The 27,573-nt window shown below is 45.0% G+C and overlaps 1 protein-coding gene across 10 annotated transcripts in view; it reads left to right on the top strand.

Moving 5' to 3' along the window:
- The window catches only part of EML4 (EMAP like 4), a 677,127-nt gene that overhangs the window by 527,825 nt on the left and 121,729 nt on the right, over positions 1-27,573 (top strand). For all 10 annotated transcript variants that reach the window (XM_085612817.1, XM_085612810.1, XM_085612815.1 and 7 more), the window contains one exon: positions 24,963-25,086. In XM_085612817.1, the coding sequence (XP_085468943.1) occupies positions 24,963-25,086 (124 nt within the window). The remainder of the gene's footprint in view (positions 1-24,962; positions 25,087-27,573) is intronic.

The raw sequence follows: 27,573 nt of genomic DNA, 5'->3' as shown, positions 1-27,573 counted from the left end.
GTGGAAGTGGGTTGGCAGCACGTGCATTTTGGAGAGGGCTAGGTGCAGTTTGAACTGCATGGTCTGTATTGCCGCCTTCATAACAAGATTGAGATTCTGTGGTTCTTGAGGGGGTACCGAATGGTGTGGAATCTACCAGTTGTAGGCAGTTCTATGGTGTTTTACCTTCTCTCCCATTACTTTTTTTGTGTCCATAGTCTTCAGAAGGCGATTTCTTACTGTTGGTGCAAACATCCACATTTACCCACAATAACTATTTGAAGACTGGTTAGTTATCTTCCCTGACCTACAATCTGCAGTAAGATCTGATATACATTCCAAATTGTTCTGGGGTAGTGCTCTTTAGTATAACCTCCCTGGGTTCCATTCCACCTTGTTCAGAGAGTAGCAAACGCAACAAAACTACTGGAGCTTCTTGACTGTACTTTCTGTACATTAGCTGACAATCACAAAATAATTGACTTAAAACACTGTGCTTGGCCATAATCAGTCAATTTCCGAAATACTTAGTTCAGATCTCTTATTTGTTTATTTCTTGGAACAAATCTTTTTATTTGGATTTAAAGAATCATACACTCAATTACATCCGAATGCCATCAAGGAAAAAAAGATGTACAAAAATTCATAGCTACAGTAGCAGCACATAATCCCATCCCCCTTAATGTACCTGTAAGAGATAGTAAACCAAAAAATAAATCTGATTACACTGGACTTAGCCTTCACAGCTAGATTCATCATTCCAATCGTTGTGCTCTGCTTTCATGCCTCAAAGCAGTGCAGTATGCTTCTGTGGCATTATAAGATTTTGTGGGCACTGGAGCTCACTGAATTAATCCAATCGGGTAATCTAAAAATTGCTCCCAGTTGCGACGTTCTCCATCGTATGTCAGGTGACATTGAGATTATCTCCATTCCCAGAAGGTCCTAAAGCCCACGTAACCATTCTTTGAGATCCGTGGTCCTGGTCCTCCGTCTAGAAAGCAGCAATAGCCTGTCTACCAGCAAATAGCATAATTTATATGTGCCTTAGTGTATTAGAGGCTAAGTCAGTCTGTTAGATAAGCTTAAACATGTGTATACTGTTCAGTCTGGAGATAGTAGTGTCAGGTGCATTAATTACATAAGTCCAGTCTTAAAGATTGGGATAGTGCTTAATGAACTGGATTATTGTATCCGAGTTACCACATACACCAGCATTTATCTTATTTCAACGTGGCCCACTGAAGCAATTTCAAAGATATAATCCCAATACAATGTTGGTTTAGCCAAGGCCTTCCTCTTCGTGGGGCTCTTACCTATGGAATGCATCTTACAGAATATCTCCTCCCGTTCATTCCTTAAGTGATCACTTCTATTCAGCCTCCCAGCACCTCTGGCTGGAGATATTCCCACAAGCAGGGAGGGTAAGAGGAAGCCATACATTTGCAAGACAAATTATTTAATTGCCCTCTTTCATTAGTATCCATTTATCAAATTGTGTTTGTGAATGACTATGTGACAAATGTGGCAGTATAGGTATCTCTCTGACTTCGGCAGTCATTCTATAATCAATCCTGATTGTATCAAAGGATTTATTACCTTCCTCCATAAGTAGGTTGCCCATGGTAGCACATCCCTTGTAGCTCCACACACTAAAGACATCTTCATTCATTGCAATTATGAAGTTAAGATTCTGCTGTATGGACTTGAAAGACGAGAGGATCATAGACGAGCCCTGTGTTGTCACCATTCAGCTCCCCTCCCATTCCAGGGAAAGGACAAACCTTAAAGGAGAAAGAGGGCCGAGAGGATCCTTCTTTGTATTACAAATGGTTGAGAGGATTATCCCATTGACTGTCATGCAGGCAGTAGGACATTTATATCCAGTTAACTCTCAATCCCAGAATCTAGGCCCAAAACCCATGGTTTCAAGGGGTTTTGGCCAAAAAGCCAGAGATAACTTTCTCAGTGTTGAGAGAGATAAACAGGGCATTCTTTCATATTCAGTGAATATTGTCTGTAACCTTGCAGAACCTTTTGTAGTAGTTTCCTAGCAAGTCCCCCCTACAAGGTAAGCAAACTTGTTATGATTGATTAGGGCTGAGAGAGCAAGCCCTAGTCTGGCCACTAAGGCAGCTTTTATTTATAGATTTGTGTTTGTGTTTAATGAAGAGGAGGCCTTTAGGAGCTACTAAGTGTGTGACCTTTGCTCAGTTTGGGGTGACTGCAGTCATGGTCTAAGTTATGGAGGTGGCTATTGCATTAACTTCAGAAAGAAAGTTGAAAAGTCAAGACTAGGGCAGGAACCCCCATTAAACATGAAGCTGTCGGACCTGGTGCTTATACTGGTCTTAAGTCTTACTATTCTGGAATTAAGCCAGTTTATTTTTTAGGATGAGTCTAGCTGCTCTGTTTTAGAATACAATTTCTGCACTGACGAGCTATCCATGTATGCATTAATTTGGCCTGAGGAGTCCTCTTCTGTGCAATCCAGGTTGGCCTCAAAAGCATCGAAAGCTCCAGCTATCTCTGGGTCATTATGCCTCAGTTTATCTTCTGAAGACTTAACTGCTGCTGCCTTGTCTTTTACAATCTTCACTTTTAATAAATGTCAATAAATTCCCTGCCTTATTTCCTCCGCTATAGGAGTGCTGCATTACGCAAAGGAGTGCATATTCAGTTAGGTCCCTAAATCATGCCATATCTGCAATAAATTTACTCCAGATCTTTTTGTGGAGTCTGTCTTTTGTGAATTCCCTTCAGTTCTGTCAGCTGGCAAACCCCCTGTCCTCTCACCTCTAGCCTTGTTTTGGTTCACCTAGAGGAATCTTAATTGAAGTACCTTGCAACCAAAGCTTTCAGTGTGTCCGACATGACACTTGCTCATATGGCCCACGCGAGGAAGCGGTGTGGCGCCGCGGCCAGGGCGACTGATTCTGGAATCTGGGGATCACGGTTCGATCCCCGGCGGCAGATTAGCCCAGCACCATGTGATTATAGGCAATAGCTTGCTTAATCTTCCCGACAGCCCCCAGCGGCTCTAGACCCTTACTGGTGATTGTTCACGCTTTACAAATGTGGATTATTATTGATGTAATTTCCACCTAACTGGGTTGTCCGGTAGGTTGATATGTCTATCCATCTTCATCTATTAGTATAAGTCTGCAGAGATTGAGAACATCAGGGACATTAGATCATGATTTCACAAATATGTATGGCCCATCCCTTTTCCAAGTGTTCTTGATATGATAGAGGTCACGGGGAAAATGATCTAGCCTGGTATATTTTTGGTAAGTGCCTGATAAAAATGTCAGATCAGGATGCTGAGAATGTAGTGTATCCACAAAGCTCATATTCTGTAGCCGCTCCTACCCTTTTCTGAAAGTGACTCAGTCTGACCCACTCTTACGCTGTCAGTAACTATGCGGAAGTCTCCTTCTATAATCATGTCTCCCTCTGCTCCTTGCAGAGCAACAGTAACAGCAGCGTTAGTCCAGTTCTCATCACCCCTGTTGGAAGCTTAAACATCATCCATATTTTAGTGTTCTCAAGCCTATCCTAAGGAGCTAGGTTAGTGATCTGTCCACATCAGCCATTGCAACTTTAACAATCTTACTTGTAGAATCCTCTGATGATGGTATAACCACCCTTCTTGTCTTAAAGGGTACTTTGCAGAAGAACTGCCCTGGGACATGCAACTTATGCTGCAGCACTAGAATTTTTGATGGAGTATTCAGACCCTTCAAACAAACTGATAAGTTGCAGCTTGATAATAGAGACCAGAGCATGCAGCACAGAAATTTGAACCTGTTGTGTACTCAATGTCAGACTCAAATCACTACTAGAGCAAAATGTTGCTGTGGGAACAAACAATGTGGTGGCCAGCAGTTCCACCCCAGATGTTAGCGCCAAACACATATAAGAATTGGTGATGATGCCAAAGGTGGGTAGGTGAGACAATTATATGAGAAGATAGCACACACAACATAGTCTGTTTGTAGAGAGACAGCTCGTCTGGTCAGATGGAGGTGTTCTCTGATTTTGTGAAAACTCATGAGTGATGGCTTTTTTAAAATAAATGGAACTGAAGACTTCGGTTACTCTCTGCTCTTACATCAACTTAAAATACACACATTTTTGCATTTTACATGGATTTCACATGAATGACATTTGAAATGAGACGCACGCCAGATTTACTCTACTAACTGATGCTTTTTTGATGAACATTAAACAAATTAGTGACTCAATACCTTTATAGTGTTCGAACTAAAAGACTCGTCTTGGGAATGGTCTTGCCCCAATGTACTGTAGCAGTTGTTAATGCTTCACATCTTTCGACACCGATCAGAAACAAAGGTTCAGATTGGATTTTAATACAACACTGTGGCACTGAAGAGACATTTGTGTTAGCACAACTTTTAGGGCATGACCGAATCTCCGTACTGGGTGCAAGAGCCAGACCGGATTCCCACAATCCAAGCAATCAATATCTAACTCTCCCTAGCTATCACTAAGTGAAGACCCCTACAGACAGCCCTGGGAGATGTTGAATTATTCAGGGATGCAAGTAAATTCTTTGAGGTGATGCTGCAGAAGGTATTTCAAGAACTGCCGCAAACAGAAAAGGTCTGGGAAGATGTTCTCTGTCTAGTTTGAAGAAAATCTCGACCAGAGAGAGAGAGGAATACAGTTGAAGAACCGTGCCAAGCACGGAAACACAAGTGATGAGTAGAGCCTACGCAGACGCTTCCTCTTATCGACAGAGAGGCAAGGCAGGCACCTGCCCACGTGCTGACTCTGTGGACTCCTCCCTCCAATCCCTCCGTATCCTCCCTTGTACCCCAGGCAATAACTGGAAAGCAAAAAACATATAGAAAGAAAGTTTTCTTTGTAAAGATCCAATAGGGGAATCTCAGCCACTCGTGGAGACTTGCATCTAAGCAAGCATGTGTTGATGTGTGGAAGACCTACATACCCTCCTCCCCTACAACTACAGTTGGCAGCACCCTTTGCAACTTACAGATATACTTAAGAGTGCTCCTGCAGTCCTGTAAGGCGGCTGTCGAGTCCACTGTTAATCTTGCTGTGCAGTGTGTGTTGGTGACCTCTCTCATCTGCTGCTACATGGTCTTGGTAGCCAATTTCTGGTTCTTATGGTATTCATCCTTCTGATCAAATAATGATTAAAACAATGTTTGTCTTTTTTTGTGTCCTAATTTGCCTTCTTTCCACCCTTCGTCTTTCTAACGATGCCAACCTAGGGTTATATAACCTCATTCGCTGTAGCAGGGGGTAATAAAGTAGAGGATCCCAAAACCGCATCCACACCACCTTTCAAGGAGACCTCCTCCTTCTTTCGACCGCACACCCTTCCCCATCCATCTGCTCACACAGAAAGACTATAAACAGCAGAGGCCGAAGAAGGCTTAATCATTGGACCGATCCCTCCAATCATAGAGTTCCCCTAGACACAAAGGGAGTCCAGAATTCATGTTTCTTTTTCCCATGATCTGAAATATCCAAATTAGCAATATAACTCAGATTTCTACCATTCCTCCAGTGTTGGAGGTGTTGGAGATACCCATAATTTACATATCTCCCCTACAAGCTAAAAGCATAGCATAAAAAACCAATTGTGCACAATCTTTAGTAACAATACTTTGGCATTCCAAACTTCCAAAAATCTGCAGGTTTAAAGCGCTAGCCAGGCATTTTCTTACGGCCTCCCAGAAGAGCTGTAACTTCGGACAGTATAGAAACATATGCAAGTCATCAGCACTCTGACTGCCGCACTTGGGACAGACCACCACTCTTCCTGACCCAAATTTGGAGAGCCTTCGTGGAGTCCAGTACGCCCTATGCATAGTAAAAAGATGATTCCTCCTCAGATATGCAGGTTTAACTATTTTATAAAGCATAGACAAAGATACTTGCCATTGGTCTTCCAGCTCGGTCTCTGGCAAGCATCCTCCCCACAGATCCACCGGCAAGGTAAACACAACATCCTCCATCTCCAGGATCATCCAGTACCATAGTGCAATTTATTTTTTAAACACTGCAGTAGAGAGAAGCTTTTCCTCAAATTCGTTTGATTCTCCTATCATTACACCGGTTGCCTTGAACCAACTTTGTACCTGGAGGAATTTAAATCTTGAAACAGTTGAGCCTACTGCCTGCTCACACCAACTCCATGAAACCATCTGACCCTCCGACAGCAGATGCTTCCATCTTAAAATGCCTGCTTCTTTTAAAGGTAAGGCCAATGAGTCTTTTGTCCATTCAGGAGAGCCTGGTGCGTCCCAAATCGGAGCCCAATAACTAAAATAAGGTATGTTTAAAACCTTTCTGATTTTAAACCACCCCTCCGCCATTTCTCTCAGAATCTTAAGCCTAACCTTCTTAAAGTATTTCGGATCAGCAAATGTATACATAAAACCCACGCCAGCTCCCTTTTCCTTTGTCAGCATTACTCTAAACATTCTACCTATCTCCAAATCTATAGAGATGTCCAGTAGCATTCTGCCATTTGTTAGTAGAAAGGCCCAGGAATAAATCATAAAATCTGGAAGAGCTAAACCACCCTTCGCCAACATTCTTCTGAGTTTGCGCCATGATATCCGCTGCCCTTTTGAAGCCCAAATAAACAAACTTAAATCACTCTGTAGCTTAACAAACCACTCTTTTCTAAAAGATAACGGAATTGAATCAAATAAGGTGGTCCGTTTTGGCAGCATGATCATCTTTAGTAAGCTCACTCTGCCAAACAAAGTTAAAGGAAGATGCATCCACCCCCGTATATTAGCACAAATCTCCTTTCTAACCCGGTCGAAATTAACCTTAGTAAGGTCTGCAATATTCTGAGTGATCCTAACTCCCAGATATCTCATTTCACTCTTCGTATCGATCCCAGTCACCCCCATGTTTCAACTCGTCACTTCTGTCTTGACCTTGTTAATATGATACCCTGACACTTTGCCAAACTCCGTTGTTATTTCCATCACCACCCTCAAGGTTTGCGGAAGGTTTCTTGAGAAAATTAAAATATCATCTGCGTCTAGCCCAATCTTCTTTGTCCAACCATTAAACTCAAACGGCAAAATACCGCTGCTAATCATAATTCTCCTGGCCAATGGCTCGATATAAAGGACAAACAGTAAAGAGGAAAAGGGACACCCCGGCCTGGTACCTCGCTTGATCTTCAATGGCAAAGTCAGAGCCCCGTTAAGTAACACTCTAGCTTCCGGAGCAGCATAAATGCTTTTTAAAACTCTACAAAAATTAGGACCTAAATTGAAATGTTTAACCACATTCTGCAAATAAGGCCAATTAACATGGTCAAACGGTTTGGCTGCGTCTAACGCTATAACTGCCATGGGAAGACCATAAGCAGTTGCCATATCAATAGAGCCAATCAATGAGTATGTCAGCTCTTTCAGAGCTTCTCCTCTTATAAACCCCTTTCGATCCTCATTTACCATCTGAGACATAACACCATTTAGCTTTCCCGCCCTAAACTTTGCAAACAGCTTGTAATCAGCGTTTAGCAGGGAAATGGGCCTATACGAATCTACTTTTTGGGGGGATTTCCCAGGCATTGGAATTGGAGTTATAATTGCCCCTTTCCAAGATTCAGGCAGGGCAGTATCTGTCAAGAATATTGCATTAAAAAGGTGCATTAAAATAGGACTTATTATACCAGCCATGGCTTTATACACCTCAAGAGGAAGGCCATCTGGCCCAGGAGCCTTCCCGCGCTTACCACCCCTTATCGCCTCTTCAAGCTGTCGCTCAGCACTGCCCCGGTCTCCTCACAGCTGATCTCTTTTATAAAGTTTCTGACTTGATCACTCTTCGCCTTCCAAGCTAATAATTTACTGCATCCTTCACCGTACTCAAAATGTGCCAACTGGCTAGCCTCCCACCTCTTTCTATCTCGGTCACTTATAACTCCGGACAAGCCAGCCTTTAGCTTTATAATTTCGGCCAACTCCCTCTCGCCTTCCTCCGTTCCTCCTAAGTTGCTCAAAACCCCTTCCAACTTCCGGATCTGTTCTTCTAATTCCAACACTTTTCCAAAATAGGCTCGTCTTTTACTTGCCACTAAAGTTCCTAGTCTTCCCCATAAATAAGCATCCCAAACCATCCCAATCGTGGCTGAACCCAAATTACTGTAAACAAATTATTTGGTCTCTTAGCAACTCGACAGACTCATCCTCCAATAAAATTGTGCGATCTAGTGTCCATCTAGAGCTTACACTCCCTTCTCCTAACCTCAGAGGAAGGAGAATAGCTGAATGATCGGACAGGTGTACACCTATATGCTTAGCTTCCACTACAGCGTCCTTTAAAGCCCTGTCAATCAGAAAATAGTCAATTCGAGATTTATGTTTAAAAATAATTTTGAGAACACGACTATTGTGTAGTATTAAATGTTTCGAACATAATTAGACCAGTATCCAAGCTTTTATTTTACATGACTTTTGCCTTCGGTGCTGCGGTACATTGTTTGAAAATAACTGAATCTGTGCCATCAACTTGCAGTTTCAAAGAGTTGTGCATTACTATGTTAGTGCCTGAGGCATTAACACATCCTAGAATGTGTGTTTTTTTTTTTTTTTTCAACCTTTATTTTCAAAAGTCAGGACACAGCTATTCAGCCGACAACCCGGAGGTTCGGCAGCATCGATATACAGAAACAGAGATGCGTCCCCAGTACCATGAAAGGAGAAGTGCAAAGGTTCAATTTTAATTAAATACAAAAACGCACAACAAACCCCAGCAAGGCAAGAACACTGAAAGCCCATGATGAGCCCCACAGGGGAGGCCGGACCCCACACATCTAACAGTTACAGTACAAAGTAAAGAGGAAGAAGAGGGACTGTAGAGGCCAAAAAGTCCATAAACCATACTGAGCTGGAAAGAAGGTTAGGAGGAAAGCTGTTCCTCGGGAGGATCCAGATCCGGGGCAAGACATATTCCCCCCCTGTATTGATTCCACCGCCCCCATATGGCGTGCCACTTCCGGGGGCGACCTCTAGCGCAATAGACCGTCTTTTCCCTTAACATACTCCAGTCCATATTTTCTTTCCACGTGGTCAATGTGGGGGGCCCCGCGGAGCCCCACAATCGCGCGATATCTCTCTTAGCGACCATGTTGCCCAGAGTCACCCATTGGGTCTGCGCCGCATTATGATCAGTGGGCCCCCAGACATTCAGTAGACAACACCGCGCTTCCGGCTGCATAGCAATGCCCGTCACCTCCCCCATCACTGCATGGACTCTCCTCCAAAATTCCGTGATGACACCACATTCCCAAATGATATGCAGGAAAGTACCCACCATACCACAACCCCTCCTGCATAGGCCGTCCTCCGAGAATCCCATGTGAACCAGCCTTGGCCCCGTCACATACACTCGATGCAGTATTTTAAGCTGCACCAGCCTCAGACGCGACGGGATCGCCACCTCCTTAGGAGAGGAAATGGCAGACTGCCAATCCTCGTCATCCAACTCGAGGCCATCCCTAGCCCACTGGTCCCTCAACCCCAGAAGCATATCCGCCCGGACGTTGATCAGTTTCTTATAGATGAGCGAGATCGTGCTCTCGGGCATATGGCCATCAAGGACCCGGTCCTCCAAAGGAGAGGACTCAGGCACCTTCTCACCCTCTATGAGGACTGACCGGAGGGCGTGACGCACCTGAATATAGCGGAAAAACTCAGACGGCCCCAGCTCGTACTCCTTCTGCAACTCTTCAAAGGACTGCACCCTCCCCTTAATCAGGACATCTCCGACCCTGGAGATGCCGATCAAGTCCCATTTGTCAAAGCCTTTTGTGTGCCAAAGCCTACCCAGTCTCTCAGATTCAAATAACGGGGTAGCGAGGGTGAGCCTATCCTTCCAGCCCAGCGAGTCAGTTGCCATCTTCCACACTCGCACTGCCACAGCAGTAGGCCCCGTGAGGGACGAGTCCAAGGACCGCGAATACAACGCCCTGTAATAGTTACCACCACGCAGCAACCACCTGTCCATGGCATACCCAGGGCTGAGGGCAGGGCCATAAAACCCATGATTAATCGCACTCAGCTGGGTGGCCCAAAAGTACCGTTGGATGTCTGGGAGCGCAATGCCCCCGTCGTACCATGGAAGCGTCAACTTTGCAATAGCTATTCGCGGCCGCCCATCCCAAAGCAACGTTCGTTGGAGGCCTTCGACCTCCCGAAAGTATTTGGCCGGAACCCAGTCCAAAGTATTCTGCAGTGCATAGAGAAAACGGGGAAGCGACATCATTTTGAACAGGGCCGCCCGCCCAACGAGGGAGAGCGGCAGCCTCCGCCAGCCTTCAACATCCCGCCTCAGGCGTGCCAGGGGGGGGAGCAGGTTCTTCTCATATCGCACAGCAGGGTCCATGGAGATAAAGATCCCCAAATACACGAAGCCCTGCTGAGCGACCTGTATCGAACATGTTCTAGGGATCGGGGGAACCTCGCCACTAAGAACATACAAATATGATTTACTCCAGTTGATAACAAGACCCGAGTTCCTACCAAAAGATATGAGTACGTCACAGACCACTATAAGTGATTTCTTGGGTGAGGCAAGATACAGCAGGATATCATCGGCATAGAGCGAAATACGGTCCTCGTGTTCAGGCGACCATCTAAGGCCCCGTATATCCGGGTGCCAACGTATCCACGCAGCCAGCGGCTCAAGGGCGAGGGCGAACAACAAAGGCGACAGGGGACAACCCTGCCGGGTACCCCTCCCAAGCTGAAACAGAGTCGACGCCCGACCATTCACCACCACACTCGCAAGTGGCCCCTCATACAGCAACCTCACCCAACTCACAAAACCGCGGCCAAAGCCGAACTTGGTCAGCACGGCCCACAAATATGCCCATTCCACCGTGTCGAATGCCATCGTGGCGTCAAGAGACGCCACAATAGCTGGTTCACGCAGTGTGTCCGCCCTGGCGATTACACCATGAAGGCGCCGAAGATTTAACGCTGTGTTTCGGTGCGGGATGAAGCCGGATTGATCCGGGTGGACCAAGTCGCCTAGTACCCTAATCAGTCGGGTCGCCAGGATTTTAGCCAGAATTTTCGGCTCTGCGTTAAGAAGTGAGATAGGCCTATATGAGGCGCACTTATCTCGGGGTTTGCCCTCTTTGTGTATAACCACGATCGACGCCATTCGCTGGTCCAACGGGAGGGTCCCACTCCCCCGCGCCTCCATAAACATGGCGCGCAGGTGAGGGGCGACCCTATCCGGAAATAGCTTGTACAAATCGACCGGCAAACCGTTCGGGCCCGAGGCCTTACCCAAGTTTAACTCGTCAACCGTTATGTCACCATCTAGATCGTCCCTATCTATGTCGGAAAGACAAGGCAACTCGAGATCACGGTGGAGGTCAGACGAGTCCTCGGGCGGCCTATCCGACACTGAAGCATAAACCCTACAAAAATAGTCCGAGAAACACTGTACAATCCTCTCAGGTTCCACAATCGCCTCTCCCCTCTCTCCCGTCAACTCTGGCACAACTCTATTGACCCGTTCTTTTTTGTCCAGCCAAGCCAGGAGTTTCCCTGCCTTGTCACCAACATCATACAATCGGCCCTGCTGCTCCCTACTGAGGGTCTTAGCGGCGTTCTTCACCGGGTCCTTATACTCAGCTTGCTTCAAGCAAAGCTCATGCAGTGAGGACTCTGTAACCTCCTCCTCCAGCGCTCCCTCCAGAACCGCGATCTCCTCAACCTGCAGAACCTCGCCATCTCTCCGCCGCTTGGCAGCTACTACTAGGGAGAGAGCTTCCCCTCGGAGCACGGTCTTAAATGCTTCCCACAGCGACACTGCCGAGTTCACGGATCCCTGATTATCCTTGAAAAAATTATCTACTTTCTTTACCAGCGCGCTGCGCATCTTGGAGTCTCGGAAATACCACGGGTTGATAGGGGCCACCCTTCCTCCTCCCTCCCGACCTAGATCCAGCCGGATCCACACTGGCGAATGGTCAGATATGCCACGCGCCATGTGCCTCGCCTCGGAGACCAATGAGGCATGCGCAGCAAGAGTGAGTAGGTAATCAATCCTGGAGAGACTACCATGTGCCCCGGAGTGGAACGTGTATTGGCTCTGTGTGGGGTGCCGGAGCCTCCAGCAGTCTATCAGGCCAAGCGTGTTTAGGAAGTCTGGGAGCCACCTCTGAGCCCCCCCTGTGTCTCTGGGCGGGTATCTATCCAGCAGGCCGGAGCCAACAGCGTTGAAATCACCTCCCACCACAAGCATACCCCCCGGGAGATCCAGCAGGGCCCTACCCAGATCTGTGAACGTGGAGGCCTGCAGGGCCGGCGGGACATAAACCGAAACTAAAACCAAAGTTCTTCCTTCCCACCGCCCCGCCACCGCCACAAACCTCCCCCTATCATCAACAATGGTGGAGTCCACCTCAAATGGTAGCGAGGCTCTGACTAGGATGCCCACACCCCTGGACCCAGAGGAGAATCCCGAATGTGCTATGAATTTATAACCCTTCCTATTCAGAGCATAGCACGTATTACCAATAAGGTGCGTCTCCTGCAGCAAGGCGACATCCGGCATTGACCGCTTCAAGAATTGCAAAACAATCCCACGCTTAATGCGATCCCCCAAACCATTAACATTCCAGCTTATAACACTTAAACCCCTACCCCCCATCCTCAAACGTAAAGAGGCCCACCCCACTCCCGAAGAGCCACCATGGAACAGTCCTGGAAAGAATCATCATGCCTTGCAGAAATAAACCCCCCAACAACAAACCCAAAATCCCAGAAACCCCCCCCACCCTGCACCCCTGCGGCCGCTTACAAAGCCCCCCCAACTTGCAGTGTGCCTGTCGCCCTACAAAAACCCCAAAAATCTACAAAAAGTACCCTAAGGGAGGAAAAGAGCACCCCTCGTCCTCCCGCCGCCCTCCGCATTGACTACACTCTATTCAAGTCTTCAAATATAGCCAAATCGAGTCAGACCGGCTCAGAAAAATCAGCCCTGCCCATCCCGGCCACTGTCCCCATCCTCGGCAATGTCCTCCCCCGTCCGTCGTCGGGGCAAAGCGTCCAGCCATTCATCGGCCATAACAGGAGAGTCAAAGAAAAATGTCCGATCTTCGTGCACCACACGTAGTCTGGCAGGGAAGAGCATGGCATACTTCAGATCCCTCTCCCGAAGCCGCCTCTTTACCCCCAGAAAGCCCTGTCTCTGCCTCTGCACCTGCTGGGTGAAGTCCGGGTAGAAATTCACCGACGCGTTCTGGAAGGGGACCGGGCCCGTCACCCTTGATGCTTGCAGGATAGCGTCCCGATCTCGAAAATGAAAGAGCCGAGCGACGATCGGCCTCGGTGGGGCACCCACCTTGGGCCTCCCACCCGGCACTCTATGGGCCCTTTCAACCGCAAAGAACTTTCCAAGACCTTTAGGCTTCAGATGATTAAGCACCAAGTCCTCGACAAGCAGGTCAACCGAAGCCTCATCCGAGGACTCCGGGACCCCGATGACGCGCACGTTGTTGCGCCTGGCCCGGCTCTCAAAATCCTCCAGCCGACGGGCGGCGAGATCACCCTCGGTCCTCAGCTTACGAACCTCGATCTGCAGTTCCGTGACATCATCGGTGAGGCCCGTGGTCTTGAGGTCCAGGGTCCTAACCCGTTCATTCGTTTTGCCCAAGTCCGCACGGATCAGGTTAACATCCACCAAGATGGCATCCACCTTATGCGCCAGGGCATCAAACTGTTTCCCAATCGAGGTCTGCATCCCTTCGAGCGCGCCCATGACATCCTGTAGTGAGAGCTCCGGGGCCAAAGGCGAGGCCTCCTTCTGGGTATCCGGCGACTGGCTCGACCCACTCGGTGATCCCTTCTGCAGAGCATAGCGGTCCATACTATTGACTTGGGTATAAGCTCCCCGCCTGGTAGACTTAGCCTTCAGCCGATCCACCTCTGCTTTGCCCGACATGGTTGATACCAAGCAGGTCGGTTCAGATAAGACGGGTCCCTCTCAATGAAAGGAATCAGGGGTGATCAGGTCTGCAGTGGGCCACCAGAGTAGCCTGCAGAGCGTCCATAGGGTAATAAAGCCACCAAGAGCTCTCCAGGGGCAGGGCTGACAAAGGGAGAGAAAGCGAAAGTGAAAGGACGGGGACCTCCGTCCGACAGTTCACACCTCGCCTGGCCGTTGTTGTTCAACTAGAAGTCGGGCATCCTGCCAACTCTAGCTCCTGGCATCCCTCGGAGACAGGCCGCAATCCTCCGCCAGGCATAAGTCCGGTTCCCGGTGGGCGACCCGACCGCGGGCAGCATCAATCGCCTCCCTGACAGGTCATACACACGATGCCATGCATACCGACAGGATTAGAGACAGGATAGTCGACGGAGGGCGCGAGGGTCTCGGGAGCTCGGAGCTCACGCGGCCATCTTGGTCAAGCGCTAGGCTCCTCCCCGAATGTGTTTTTTTAAAGACTTGCACAGGATGAGAAAGAAAGGATAGACATTTGCATATGATCCAGAGGAAGACAGACAGGCAACTATTATAGATCCGAATCTCAAACATTCTGAATGAAATAACGAGCAATTTAAATCATGATTTCTATGCTCTCTGCCTTTGGGGCTAGTATGGGACCCGCACAGGTGCTGAAACTTCTAGCGTAATTCTGTCTCTTCTCTTCGGCCACTGTGTACTCCGGTATTGGTCTCACCTGAGACAAATATACAAAGGAACAGCAACAGTGACCGCCTACAGGTGGGAAAGTGGCGATTCGGTAGCTGCAGGAGTAACTGAACTATTGTTCTCATGCTTGTTCAGCAGAACATCATGCTTGTTTGCTTTGTAAGAGAGATTTAAAAAAAAAAGTAATTTAAGCGGCAATGCAGGTAAAACTTGTACATCAACAAATGAGTAACTGATCAAATTTCACATTTCCTTTTGTATATTTTATACTTCAGTTTCATGTATTGGGAAAGCTTGCACAAACAACCCTCAAACTAAAGTGTGCACAATCTTGTTGTGCTATTCAGCAATGGGGTTCAGGTGTAATGTTTATAGGAACTGCAATAAAAGCTCCTCCATCGTGAGGCATAAGCCCCAGAATGCCGTACAGTTACCCATGCCCTCATCACGTCTCACCTGGACTATGCCAACAGCCTTTATGCTGGTGCCCCCCAATATCTGATAGACCGGCTTCAGATTGTCCAGAATGCGGCGGCCAGATTGATTGGTAATATCCCCTACCGTCAATCAGTCTCCGCTTATCGTAAGGAACTTCACTGGCTACCGGTGGCCAGCCGTATCCAGTTCAAGATCCTTACCCTCGCCTACCGAGCCATCAACGGCCTCGGACCCAACTACTTGAAAAAACGTGTCTCAATATCCCGTTCCATCAGATCCCTGAGATCCAATGACCTCCGCCTTCTGATCTCTCCCCGTTTTAGACTCACTAGAATGGGTGGCAGAGGGTTCAGTGTTATCGCGGCAAAATTGTGGAACGCTCTGCCAATCGATCTTAGATTCTGTCCTTCGGAATCCATCTTCCGGGCCAGACTCAAAACTTGGCTCTTTTCTGGACTCTGATTCTTATCCTGCTGTTTCCCTCCCCGCCCCTTTCTTCTCACCTGGAGGTTCAGGTTCTAGCGCCGGGACACCCCCTCGGGGGTAGCTGTGCGCTCTACAAACTACATAAATAAATAAATAAATAAATAGGAGGAAGCATTTGCCAGAGAGGAACACAAAGAGTGAAGAAGAGTTATTGCCTGTACAGTCATCTTTCATGCTGAAGCGGTATCGTAAACCCTGTGGTGTTGTCATACAAAATCAACAACCTGTCTACACCCACTGTCGTCAAAATGTTCCAGACTCTGTCATGAGGAGGTCATGTTTGAGCAAAATGCATGCTCTCCATTAAATGTATATTCAATATAGCACTGAACTCAAATAAAAATCAATTACGTGCAATATCCTGGCAGACAAATATAAAATCTGTCTAAAGGACTCACCTCCCTGGCTCTAGTTTGCCAGTTCATGATATTTAGGTATAAAGATGCCACGTTTTATCTTAGGGCACATAGTGTCGGTGCCTATTTTCTGTGAGCAATCTTCTTGGGTACATTTTCTGGAGCCTCCTTTCTCCCTTGTGCTTTGCTTTGGCCTTTGATGACCTGCTTAGTAGAAACTGATATGTGATTCAGCGCCATATTGTTTATACCCTCTACAGGGGAAAGGGATGAGATGCCTCTTTTTCTTTTGTTCCTTCTTGTTCCTAGCCTTTGACTCCAAGTCCTATTGACTACCTTATCCCTTTTATAAACCCCATTCATTACGAGGCAGGCCGTTGGCTCTCCTTTGATTTCCCGACCCATACTCTCTCCACCATCCCACAAACTCACTGTGCCCTTTAGTTGTAGAGGAGGGTACGCAGAATTAGATTTTTTATTACTGCATTCTGCAGGCTGCATTGTTATGGAGGTCTGGCAGATGGTATTGAGATTACCTGGAAGGCCCTAACCCAGTTTTTTGTAAATCAAAAATAGATGTAAAATCGTTGCTCTCATACTAGGGAATCCCACTTATGTCTTCTAAATTGATAAACTCTTCACATAGATCATTAGCAATCCTTTTTAATTTAGATGTCAATAATGCATGGTGTCAATGACATGGTTTAAATGTTCTTGATCTGATTATAGGAGTGACAAAAATAAAAAAAACCCTTCTTAATTAGTTTTACCTCTCTTTCGGTAAAGAAAATGCAGTATTCTAATTTGCTGCTTCAAGAAGCCGCACTAGTTGATTCTATCAACAAAATAAACTCTATAAAGCTACCACCTGTCTACATTGCTGTAAGTTTAGGATTGTTGAGCAGTTTCAGAAGGTGTGGTACTTTATAGTCCCTCAAATCATCCTGCTCACAATTAGTTTCCCAAACTTCCCAAAAGCCATACAGGCTTAATAAAATATCCTTTTTCCTGAAGAATGGCCTTAAGCAATCAATGGATAATAACAGCATTTATTAAGATATTAAGGCTGCAACCATCTGTGCTCTAGTCAGATAGCAACTGACCGTTTACACATGAACTCATCCTCACATTCCTATCCACTCTTTATTAATCACTGTCTTGACTAGCCTTCGCCAAGGCACCCGATCCCAGATACAACATATCTCCCTCAATAAACAAATTAAAATGAGCCTATTGCTGTGTCTTATGTTGATTTATGCTTCTCACATATATAAACTTTGTACATGTTCAACAAAATATACAGTTCATCGTTGGGTATCTTAGGCATGCTCATTGCAAATAAAGTATACATAAATGTATACTGCATTACCATATACATAGTCCTTGAACTTCCTGTGAACAATCCTTTGGCAATTACTCCTACGCACATACGTCTCAAAACTTGACATTGCTATTCTACCATTTTTTCCATCTTCATTCATTTGTTTAATCTCTGCACATTTCACCTTAGAACTTCCTCCATCTTTTGACTGCTCACCCTTATGTTTAAAACCTGCTCTGAAATGTGCTACTTCAGTCTCACCACACTTCACCAAATTCCTTATATTCCATCTTTTTCCATCATGCATTATAATGGAAAACTTCAATACCCCTTGCAATTTTTTAGGTTCTGACCATTTAGATTCTCCCTTACTGGATATATGGAATTTGCTCACTCTTACAAAATCCTCAACTTTGGTTTTTGAGGCACTATCCACAGTTTCTCCCTTCACAAATCCATACTTTCGCTGTTTCCTATGCACACCTTCTATCATCTTTTCTTAATTTACTTTTGCCATCTTGCCCCTATTTATCCAAGCCAGTACATCTACTGTACTTGCTTTCCTGCCTTTCAATAACACAAATGGCATTTCCTCTGTCGTAGAATGTGGAGTAGCTCTATAATGCCACCATTTTATTTCCACTTTCCAATCCAACCTGCTCTGTAGAGACAATTGTATGTTTTCTCCTACTACCCTATTAAATCTCTCAAGAAGACCGTTTTTAAGTGGGTGATAGCATTTCTCTTGTAAATAATTCCACTTTGTGCCAGAAACTCTTCACATTCTTTTGTTACGAATTGTGGACCATTATCTGATATCAACTCTTCAGGATATCCTTCTCCTCTGAATACTTCTTTGCAGAATTCATTCACCACCTTAGCTTTCACCTCCCTAACAAACGTGATCTCACATCCATTTCTTCTCTTTGCCATGCATGTTTCGGCAACTCCACAGCTATTACATGTGTTCCTTTTGCAGTATGCGACTTGTCACTTCAAGCACAAGCTATACATGCTCTCACATATCTTTCCACCTTGCGATCTACTCCTGGCCACCAAAAGTCCAATCGTACTTTACGTTTCATGGCTGACATGCCACCATGACCTTCATGCAGAGCAGCAAGTAATGTGGCAACACCCCTTCTTAAAATGCCATTGATACAAGATAGTTCTGACCAAACGTATTTGTAATTTACAATTTCATCCATCTTGTCCCATTGCATGCTCTAACCTGATCGGTAAACGTTTAATGATTTCTTGACAAATCTCATCTCTTTAAATTTCAACCTTCCATTCTTGTTCTGAAATTGCTTTAAAATTCACATTCTCTATATCAGTAATCATCCAGTCCTCTTCATTCTCATCACTATCTCCTTGTAATGGTGAGTGTGATATGAAATCAGCATTCACATTTTTTACACCTGGAACATATTTCACCTTAAATGTATGCTCTTGCAACCTGAATAACCACTTTGCTATATGTGTAGTTGCATTTCTCGCAACTTGGGTTGTAAATACATCAATTAAAGGTTTGTGATCAGTCCATAGTTCGAATTCTGTGCCCAACACAATTTCTAAAATGCTGCATGCCTCCCCAACATGCCCTTGTCTCTTTCTTGAATAATTTAATGTTGCTACCTTCGATGTCACAGAATCAAATGCAATCAATCTTTCATGGCCATTTATTTTCCTCTGCATGAGTACAGCCCCCAAACCATGCATGCCTGCATCCGTTGCAATTATGGACTGATCTTGGGTGGGGAGAACACTAAAGCTTTGCTGATACATCTCTTAATTTCACAGAAGGCATTTTAGCACTGCTGACCAAATAAATGCATTTCCTTCTTTCATTAACTCCTTCATTGTTTGTACTCTATCAGCAAAGTGATCAACAACTTTCTCATAAAATTCTAACAAACCTAGAAAGGACTGCAATTGATCTTTGTCTAATGGACTTGGAGCATTCTCAATGACTTGCACTAATTTTATTTAGGCTTTATTTCTTGTGATGAGAGAGTATGTCCCAAGTACTTCGCCTCTTGTACTAATTTGCATTTATTCAATTCTACTGTTAAATCAGCATCATGTAACTTTTCTAACACCTTTCTTAAAACCTCATCATGTTCTCGTTTGTCGCAACCTCAAATTAAAACATAATCCTGGAAAAATCTTACTTGCTGTAACCTTGCCAGCAGTTTGTGCATCACACGCTGAAACACAGAAGATGCGGACCACAAACCAAATGGCATTCTGATATAACGATATGCTCCTTCAGGTGTAACAAATGAGGTTAGATGGAAAGAATCATTGTGTAGCAACACCTGGTGGTAAGCGCTAGACAAATGAGTTATCGAGAAATGCTGTCCTTTATTTAATCTAGGCAACAATTCTCCCATGTTCGGCAAGGGATGTTGATCCACCCAAATGCTGCTGTTTAAATCCCTGATGCCTACACACATCCTGTTTTTTTAAATTTTGCTTGCGGACCATAACAATAGGACTCAACCAATCCTAGGATTCAATTGGTTCAATAATATAATTTTTACATAATCTTTCCAATTCTTCCCTCAATTGAGCTCACAAAGCCAAAGGTACGCTTCTCACCTTATGCACTGCATGTGTAACATTTTCTTTCAAGATGATTTTATGTACACATTTTTTTAAACAACCTGGCTTCTGGCCAAAATGTCTAGGAAATGCACATGCCCATTTAGTCCTATCATTATTCACTGTAAATAGTACCTGTTCTTCACCATTTGGATCTAACTTTATTCCAAGTGCACGCTGATCCCTCCATCCTGGTAATAACCTCCCTTCCCTCTACCACATACACCGTACATAACTTTATCCTTGAAGCCAACTTTAGTTTGGAAACAACCTATGTTAGGCAACTTGCCTCCACAAACCCTTTTGGTTTAATGTAGATTTTGCTTAAACTTGCACAACCTAACTTTACCCAAATCTGTTTGTTAGTCAATGTATACGGAGAGAACACAAATCAGCCCACATCCATCTATCCATTCCGCAAATATTTACCTGCCATTTGGGAGGATGGTATTTATCAATAGCTCTCAACGATTCCCCTTAACTGTGCTTACAGAGTCTTGCTACATTAAAACTTCCACGTCCTCTTCAGAGTCCGATGACGTTTCCTCACATTGGCCACTATTACTATACTGATGTATTATGTGGACAGAATTGGTCCTATTTCCACTTCCACCTCCACTTCTACATATTCTCGCAAAATGTCCTACTTTTTGACAATTATAACATTTTACTCTTATAGCAGGACAATTACTAGATGTAGCAATGTGTTTCCTGCTTCCACATCTATAACATGTTTTCCTATTTCTTTCACTATAATTCTGTTTCTCTCCATCCTCTTTGGGCTTACTCTTACGAGCGGATTCTTTTATCTTACATTCACTCTCTCGGGATTTCAACTCTTCAATATTCTTAGATGTGTTTTTAACATGCATAGCCACCATTCTAGCTTTATCCAACGATGGCTCTTTCATCCTTAGCAGTTTCTCTTGTATCTTAGTGGTATTTGTCCAATTGATCAACTGCTACCTTATTATTTCAACCTGCATTTCTTTAAATGTGCATGTAATAGCAAAGTTTTGTAATTCTGCCACATACTGATCCACTGACTCATTCACACCCTGTGCACGAGAAAACAATTTGTGTCTTTCTACCACTACACTGAACTTGCGACTAAAATACTCTTGCGATGTTTTCATCATACACACATACTCATCCTCAGAATTATCCCCTCCATTATCCTCAAAATGTCTCACTCCTGGCAAAGTTTTTAACACTTTCTACCTTCAACCCCAAGGGTAGGCTTTAGCATGGCTACCTTTCTTTTCGCAGTAAATACCTCACCACCTATTGCTTCCAAATACTTCACAAATGCCTCACGCCAGTCCTCCCAAGGCATCACAGGATCACCTGGCTTAGCTAAAAATGTAGGCAGTGGTGAAACTAATTGCAACATGGCTATACTGTGCACACGCATTTAACAACTTTACTTAAATTTGAAGGTAAAAATAATGTGGCCATGCGCACCTAAGTCCAATTTGAGAGTAATACCAAATGATGTGACCACTACACACAATTACATAATTTTTGTAAACAAATAGTTAACATAAAAAAGTAGTCACCGTTGTCGTGCTGCATCAATTTTGACTAAAATAACAAATCAACACAAATAAGGTTGTCATCGTAGTCTTTGTTCTAGTAGCAAAGAATTGAAGGAAGTTAACCAGCAATTTCCAAGCAGTTCATTCTGTATCCCAAACTTTAATGGCAACACTATGTTAATCACTAACCTGAAAACAAAGTATTCTTTCGATTTCTACTGTATTGCCCTCTGACGCTCCTCCTAAGTCGACAGGGACAGATTACATTTAAACAAGGTGCCAGCCACTAAGCCCCAACTTTTATTATATATTTGGGCAATTCTTCGCCAGTATAGCTAGGATGAGACAGTCCGCGTTCTAAGGAAAACCCTCCAGCAAGTAATCACTGTGAGGCTCTTTACCACGTGTAGCAAAGTTACTGAGGGGTCGCGCTGTACGTTGTTAGGCTCCATTTTATCAGAGCATGCAACAATAACGGAGGAGCTACTCGCAACACGTTGCGATGTATAAGGTGTAAAAATACAACCAACTTACCCGTTGTATACTACAGACACTTTACGCTACTTTAAAACGGTCTTCTTTGCAGTCACGTTTGAACTCCACACAGCAGTTTCCTGTGAGATCGCGCACTGACTCGTACTGCGCAGTAAACCATTTCATACTCGATCACACCTCGCTAAAATTGACCCTTGGCAACTTCCCAGCTGCCCTCCTTATCGTAATGCTTTCAAGGTCGATGTTTCAAGAAACTAATCTAAGTGTCATGCTTTCAAATGTGTGGCAAAAGTCATTGTGGCAAAGTGAAGGCAACTTTAGGAAAGAACCGTGTACATGTAAAAATGAATCTTTTTCCTACCAGGCCGAACACGAGCACAACATTTTCTCTGGTGAAATAAGCACGTAGGCCAGAGGGCGGCTGTTGCTCGGCCAGCCTATAACCGCCCTCGATAAACAAGACCAGCCATCTGAAGGTATTTTTTTTTCTGAATAGATGTACCTTTTTTCATCACAGAGAAAACTACAACGAGCTGGTCATCTACCCTATAGTCTTTGGTGGGGTTGATGTAAAAGCTTAGAACTCTGTTTTGGTCAAGCCGATGACGGTTTTCTTTCAATTTAGATGTTGGAGACAGGATGAAGAAGGCTGGCAGGAAGATAAACTGCTGAATGTAGAAGGGCTTGACAACTTTGGGGAGAAATGACGCCCTTGTCCTGAAGGTTAGCTGGTCTGGGAAAAATGTTGTATATGTCTGCTGGACAGAGCGTGCCTGTACCTCACTGAAATAATCACTGTGATGAATGTTGTTTTTAGTGTAAGGAGACCGAGTTGGTTCAAATGGGGCGCACATGATTGAGGCGGTAACTAAATTAAGGTCCCACTGAGTCAACACAAAAGTTGTTGGCTGGAACATATGTCAGCCCTTTTAAGCCCCTTTAAGAAACTCGTTTCAATAGGTGATTGTAAAAAGAGATGACTGATCAGGTAGACTTAAAAAGGGTGAAAGGGCTTATACTCAACCTTCATCTGTTGACACAGCAAGCTAAAGAAAGAGCAAATAGCTGTATGTCCGCTAACTGTGTCAGTAAAGTCTGAATTTTACATCCTGCATAAACTGTTTCGATGGTAGGATTCATGGTTGCCAGTAGGACACTACTACTCCGGCAGGAAAATCGAAAGCCGTCAACTGCTGCTGCTCAATCTCAATACCTGAAGGTGTACGTTTCGCAGGCTCCGGTGCAGGAACCTGCCCTCCTGCTGTGACAGGATGTCATCCCGAAAAGGCGACCGGATCGAAAGTCAGAATCTCATGGCCAGAATTTCAGGGTAACACACACTTCCTAATCAGTCCGGGGCAAGTAGGGTGACTTGGGACCAGTCTCTACTGATTTTCTTCAGAACTCTTGGCAGGAGAGGCAGAGGCGGGAAAGCATACAGGAGCCCCATGCTCCAGTCAAAGCAAACGGTACCCCAAATTGAGACCTGCCTTTGGAACTCCCAACACGTACAAGCTGGTTCCAACAGCACCCCATTCTTACGAGTCTAGAAATATTTGGTTGTGTAACCAAGACTGCTACTAATGAAAGCATAAAGGCTTTAAGAGAGCTATATGTAGCCTGTCTGTTTCTATTTCTCGTGTAACAAACAAGATAAGCATCTTTTAAATCTACCTTTACATTTTGCATGCTTTCGATAGACCAATAAATGGCAAACCATAGGCACTTTGGGTTTCATCAAATTTATGTGATGAAAAGCTCCAGAGCTTCCAGTTGACGTCAAAAGTCCTACTGTCCTGCATTCCCCACTTCTCTTGATTAAAACTGTATCCTAGTTGTGTAAGGGGACCTATGCCCAGGACTGGAACGGACCAACACACATGACTTTGTGAAGTGATTGTTGTAGCAAAGTGCTCCTCATTTGATTTCCGTTTTCGCCCATTCCTGTTTTGTATGTTAGGTTCAGCCACACGTGTATTGCTATTTTTTACTCAGTGTGGGGATGCTGGATAGACTGTCATTGACAGAAAGTTGTGGAGTATTATATCACAGGAAGATGAAGACATTTTACTTTTAGTTCATACTTGTCCCTGAGAGTTGCCACTGTATGACTCTGCATTGGTTGCCCTGAATATTCTTCTGCAACACCCTTCAAGCCCCACCCCCACCCCCACCCCCACCCCCCAGTTTTCCACAATCCTGTATTGTGGGGGGGTCCAGCACTATATGTCCCACACTCTATGGGTGTGGTGCAGAGGATGTTAAGGTCATGTCCTCTAGTCTTAAGAGATTAAACACTTTATTAATTTCACTGCTAAAAAATATATGTAGAAAATGTACAAACCTTTTAGTAAGAATCGATTTGAAGGATATTGTTTACAAGTATACATAGGTCTTTACATTTTATCAGCATAAATTGTGGAAAGCTATAAATTAACATGTGGATGTATGCCATTGATGAGTCGCAAGAAGGCCTGGAGTATTGTATTTGTGTGCTGAGGAAATGTTTCTTAACAGAAGCATGAGAAGTACCAAAGGCTGAAGTATCATTTCTGAAGTGAAAAAAAGGTGTTTGTGTAGGAAAAACGGCATAGTAATCAATGCATAGGTAGCTCATCGGGTGTGAACTTAATGCAGGTCACAGGTTCTAATTCTGGCAGCAATAGACACAAATTAGGTTGATATCAGTGACATGGATTTAGGCAATACACCCAAGAATTATCTATCTACATTTGCAAATTCATTTTTAAATTTCAAGTTTCAAAATGTTAAATGTCAGTGGTGTCCGAGCTTGGATGACGACAAGACGCTTGCTAAGCACGTTCATTTTAAACTTCGTCTGTTGAAGGAAAAGGGCATACTACATTAAAAAAAAAAGTCGACACAAAAATGTCCAAAGTTTATTTTGCTCAGATCTTTCATTTTACTGCGATGTAGTAAAATATGAAATTTACCCACTTTTAAAATGTCACCTTGTTGTAACTTAATGCGTGCAAGACTTGTTTGAGCTAACTATCTCTAAACTGTGTATTTTATTTTGAACAGAGGGAGAGTACATTAAGATGTTCATGCGAGGTCGACCAATCACAATGTTCATTCCTTCTGATGTGGAAAACTATGATGACATTAGGACAGAACTACCTCCTGAGAAGTTAAAACTGGAGTGGGTGTATCCTTTCTTCGCTTTGCGACCCTCAGATGCTGCAGTGTGTGCCTCTCATCATGCGTTCACCTTCCACAACGACATAATTGTCTCGATCCCACCCTTTGTAAATTTCAGTTGCATTTAATCAATTTGTCAACTTTCTAGAATGTAGATTGGCACCAAAGGATGAAGACAGAAAATGTACTTAGTAGAGTAGAGAACCAAAAAACTGGGTCTTAATCTACAAAAGCACATTTTCAAAAGTGTAATTGACAAGTATTCTACTCGTGCAAGTCTGGGGTATAATGAAAAATTTCCTAGCTATCGTAACGGAAAGTTTCAATTCTATCAAGGACTCCGAGGCAGGAATTATGCTACTCTTTCTCCACTTTATTGAATAGCAGCCATTTAAAGAAACTGGTAAATAACTACCATTCCCATGAACCATCGGGAATGAGACAAAGTTTTAACAATAGAGTCCATGTATAGAGTGTCCATGTGGATCCACCAATCACAGGGCTACGGTTACATCATAGTCCTCTGTTAGCTTCTATTTACCCTCTTTCGTCGCTCGTGGACAGCCAGTTTAGACGCCTCATGAATCCTGTTTATTGGAGTCTCCTGCTGGAAGCAAACACAATTAGGCAACAGCTTTGGCTAAGGATTAGCCCTGTAGGGGGAAAAGGAAAGGCAAACTGCAATCGACAGTATATACAACCAAGCTGAAGCTGAATAGGCTAAACAACTTACTTACCCTGATACGAGGGTGGGCAGGTACAGGAAGTTGTAATCTGGGTGGGATGATAATCCTCGCCTCCGAGTCCTTAATAGAATTGAAACTTTCCGTTACGATAGCTAGGAAATTTTTCATTCTATGTCCGGACCGGAGGCGAGGATTATGCTCATTCAAAGCTTACTCGCCACCAAGTGAGCCATATCAATCACCGGTTTGCAGTAAAACAGTTTGAAGGTAGAGTCTGAAGACCAGTCTGCTGCATTCAGATTGTCTTCAAGACGAGCACCCAGGGAAGAACGCTTTAGAGGCCATCGCCCCTCTGGTAGAATGGGCACCGAAGGCCCTAAGATCAATGCCAGCCTCTTGCATCACCCAACGCACCCAACGGGCTATTGTTGGGGAAGAGACAGCCTTGTAGGGCTTTGTGATGGCAATGAGCATTTGCCGCTCACCTGGAGGGCAAAAGTCTAATGACCTCTCCTCATACGCCTTGAGTCAAGATACCACACATAACTTTGGAGAATCCGGGAATGCAGGATAAAAATAGTCTTCGTGTCCGTCTTTGTCAGTCTACGTATTGTAAACGTAACCCCCTTAGGGGAGAAAATTCTATCGGAAACGTCCAGAGCCCGGACGTCTGACACACGTCTGCACAAGACTAGGCAGAGGAGCATGGCCAATTTCGCCGAAAGTTTCTTGCGTGAGAGGAATCTATTCGGTTGCCATGACAGAAACAAGTTCAAGACTTGATTAACATCCCAAAGGACAGAGTATCTCCGTTCCGGAGGAAGAAAGAGGCGTATGCCTCGTAGTAAACGGCAAACCAGAGGATGTTCCCCCAAAGGGAGAACCATCCAACATGGTGTGACCCGCTGAAATACCCGAGCGGAAAGAGTTAACTGTGCGATAAGTCAAGCCTTCCTCCGCTAGGCTAGCCAAGAAATTCAGGCCAGAAGTTACATCCACTGCCACGGGATCGAGACCCCGACGCACACCCCAACGGCACCACCTTCTCCTGGTGGACCTGTAACGCTTAACGGTACTGTTCGCCCAGGACTTGGATATGAACCTCTCAGCTGCTCCCGAAAGGCCTGGGACCGCCCATCATCCCTGGTAATCCGCCACGCCATCAGGGCTAGGGAGCCTTGCATGATGAGCAGGGGATGACTCTTGTCTGGACTGAGGAGCAGGGATGGAAAGTGGGGGTGAGGGATTGGAGAATCCCAAGAAAGTTCCAGTCGAATCGGAAACCACACTTGCGACCTCCAAATTGGAGTAACTATCACCACGCTCGCCCCTTGTCGGCAAACTTGGGCCGAGACCCTTGTGATCATAGCGAATGGGGGAAAAGCGTACCCTGCCTCACCCCGCAGGAACGCATCAGTCTTCTCCGCTAGGGGGTCCGGTCTCCAACTGAAAAAGCGGGGAAGCTGGTGGTCCAGTCGGGAAGCGAAGAGGTCCACTGAAAAGGGACCCCAAACACTCTGGAGATCCGCAAACACCCCCGGATGCAGCTTCCAAAGACTCACGTCGTGGAAATGGCTTGAATGGAAGTCCGCCACCTTATTGTCCTGCCCGGGAAGATACTCCGCTGTGACAGAGACCTGATGGTCCAGGCAGCAAATTCGCTGCTAGGTCCGAGAGGGCCTTCAACCTCGTGCCACCGAGGTGATTTATGTATCGGAACGCCAAAATGTTGTCCATCTTGAGACGGACACAAAACCGGATCGAATCCTTGGTCCAGCACTGAATCGCAAACGAGCCCGGCAAGAGCT

This window comes from Triturus cristatus, chromosome 6, assembly GCF_964204655.1.
Source record: "Triturus cristatus chromosome 6, aTriCri1.1, whole genome shotgun sequence".
NCBI lineage: Eukaryota > Metazoa > Chordata > Amphibia > Caudata > Salamandridae > Triturus > Triturus cristatus.
This window is presented reverse-complemented; position numbering and strand designations above follow the sequence as displayed.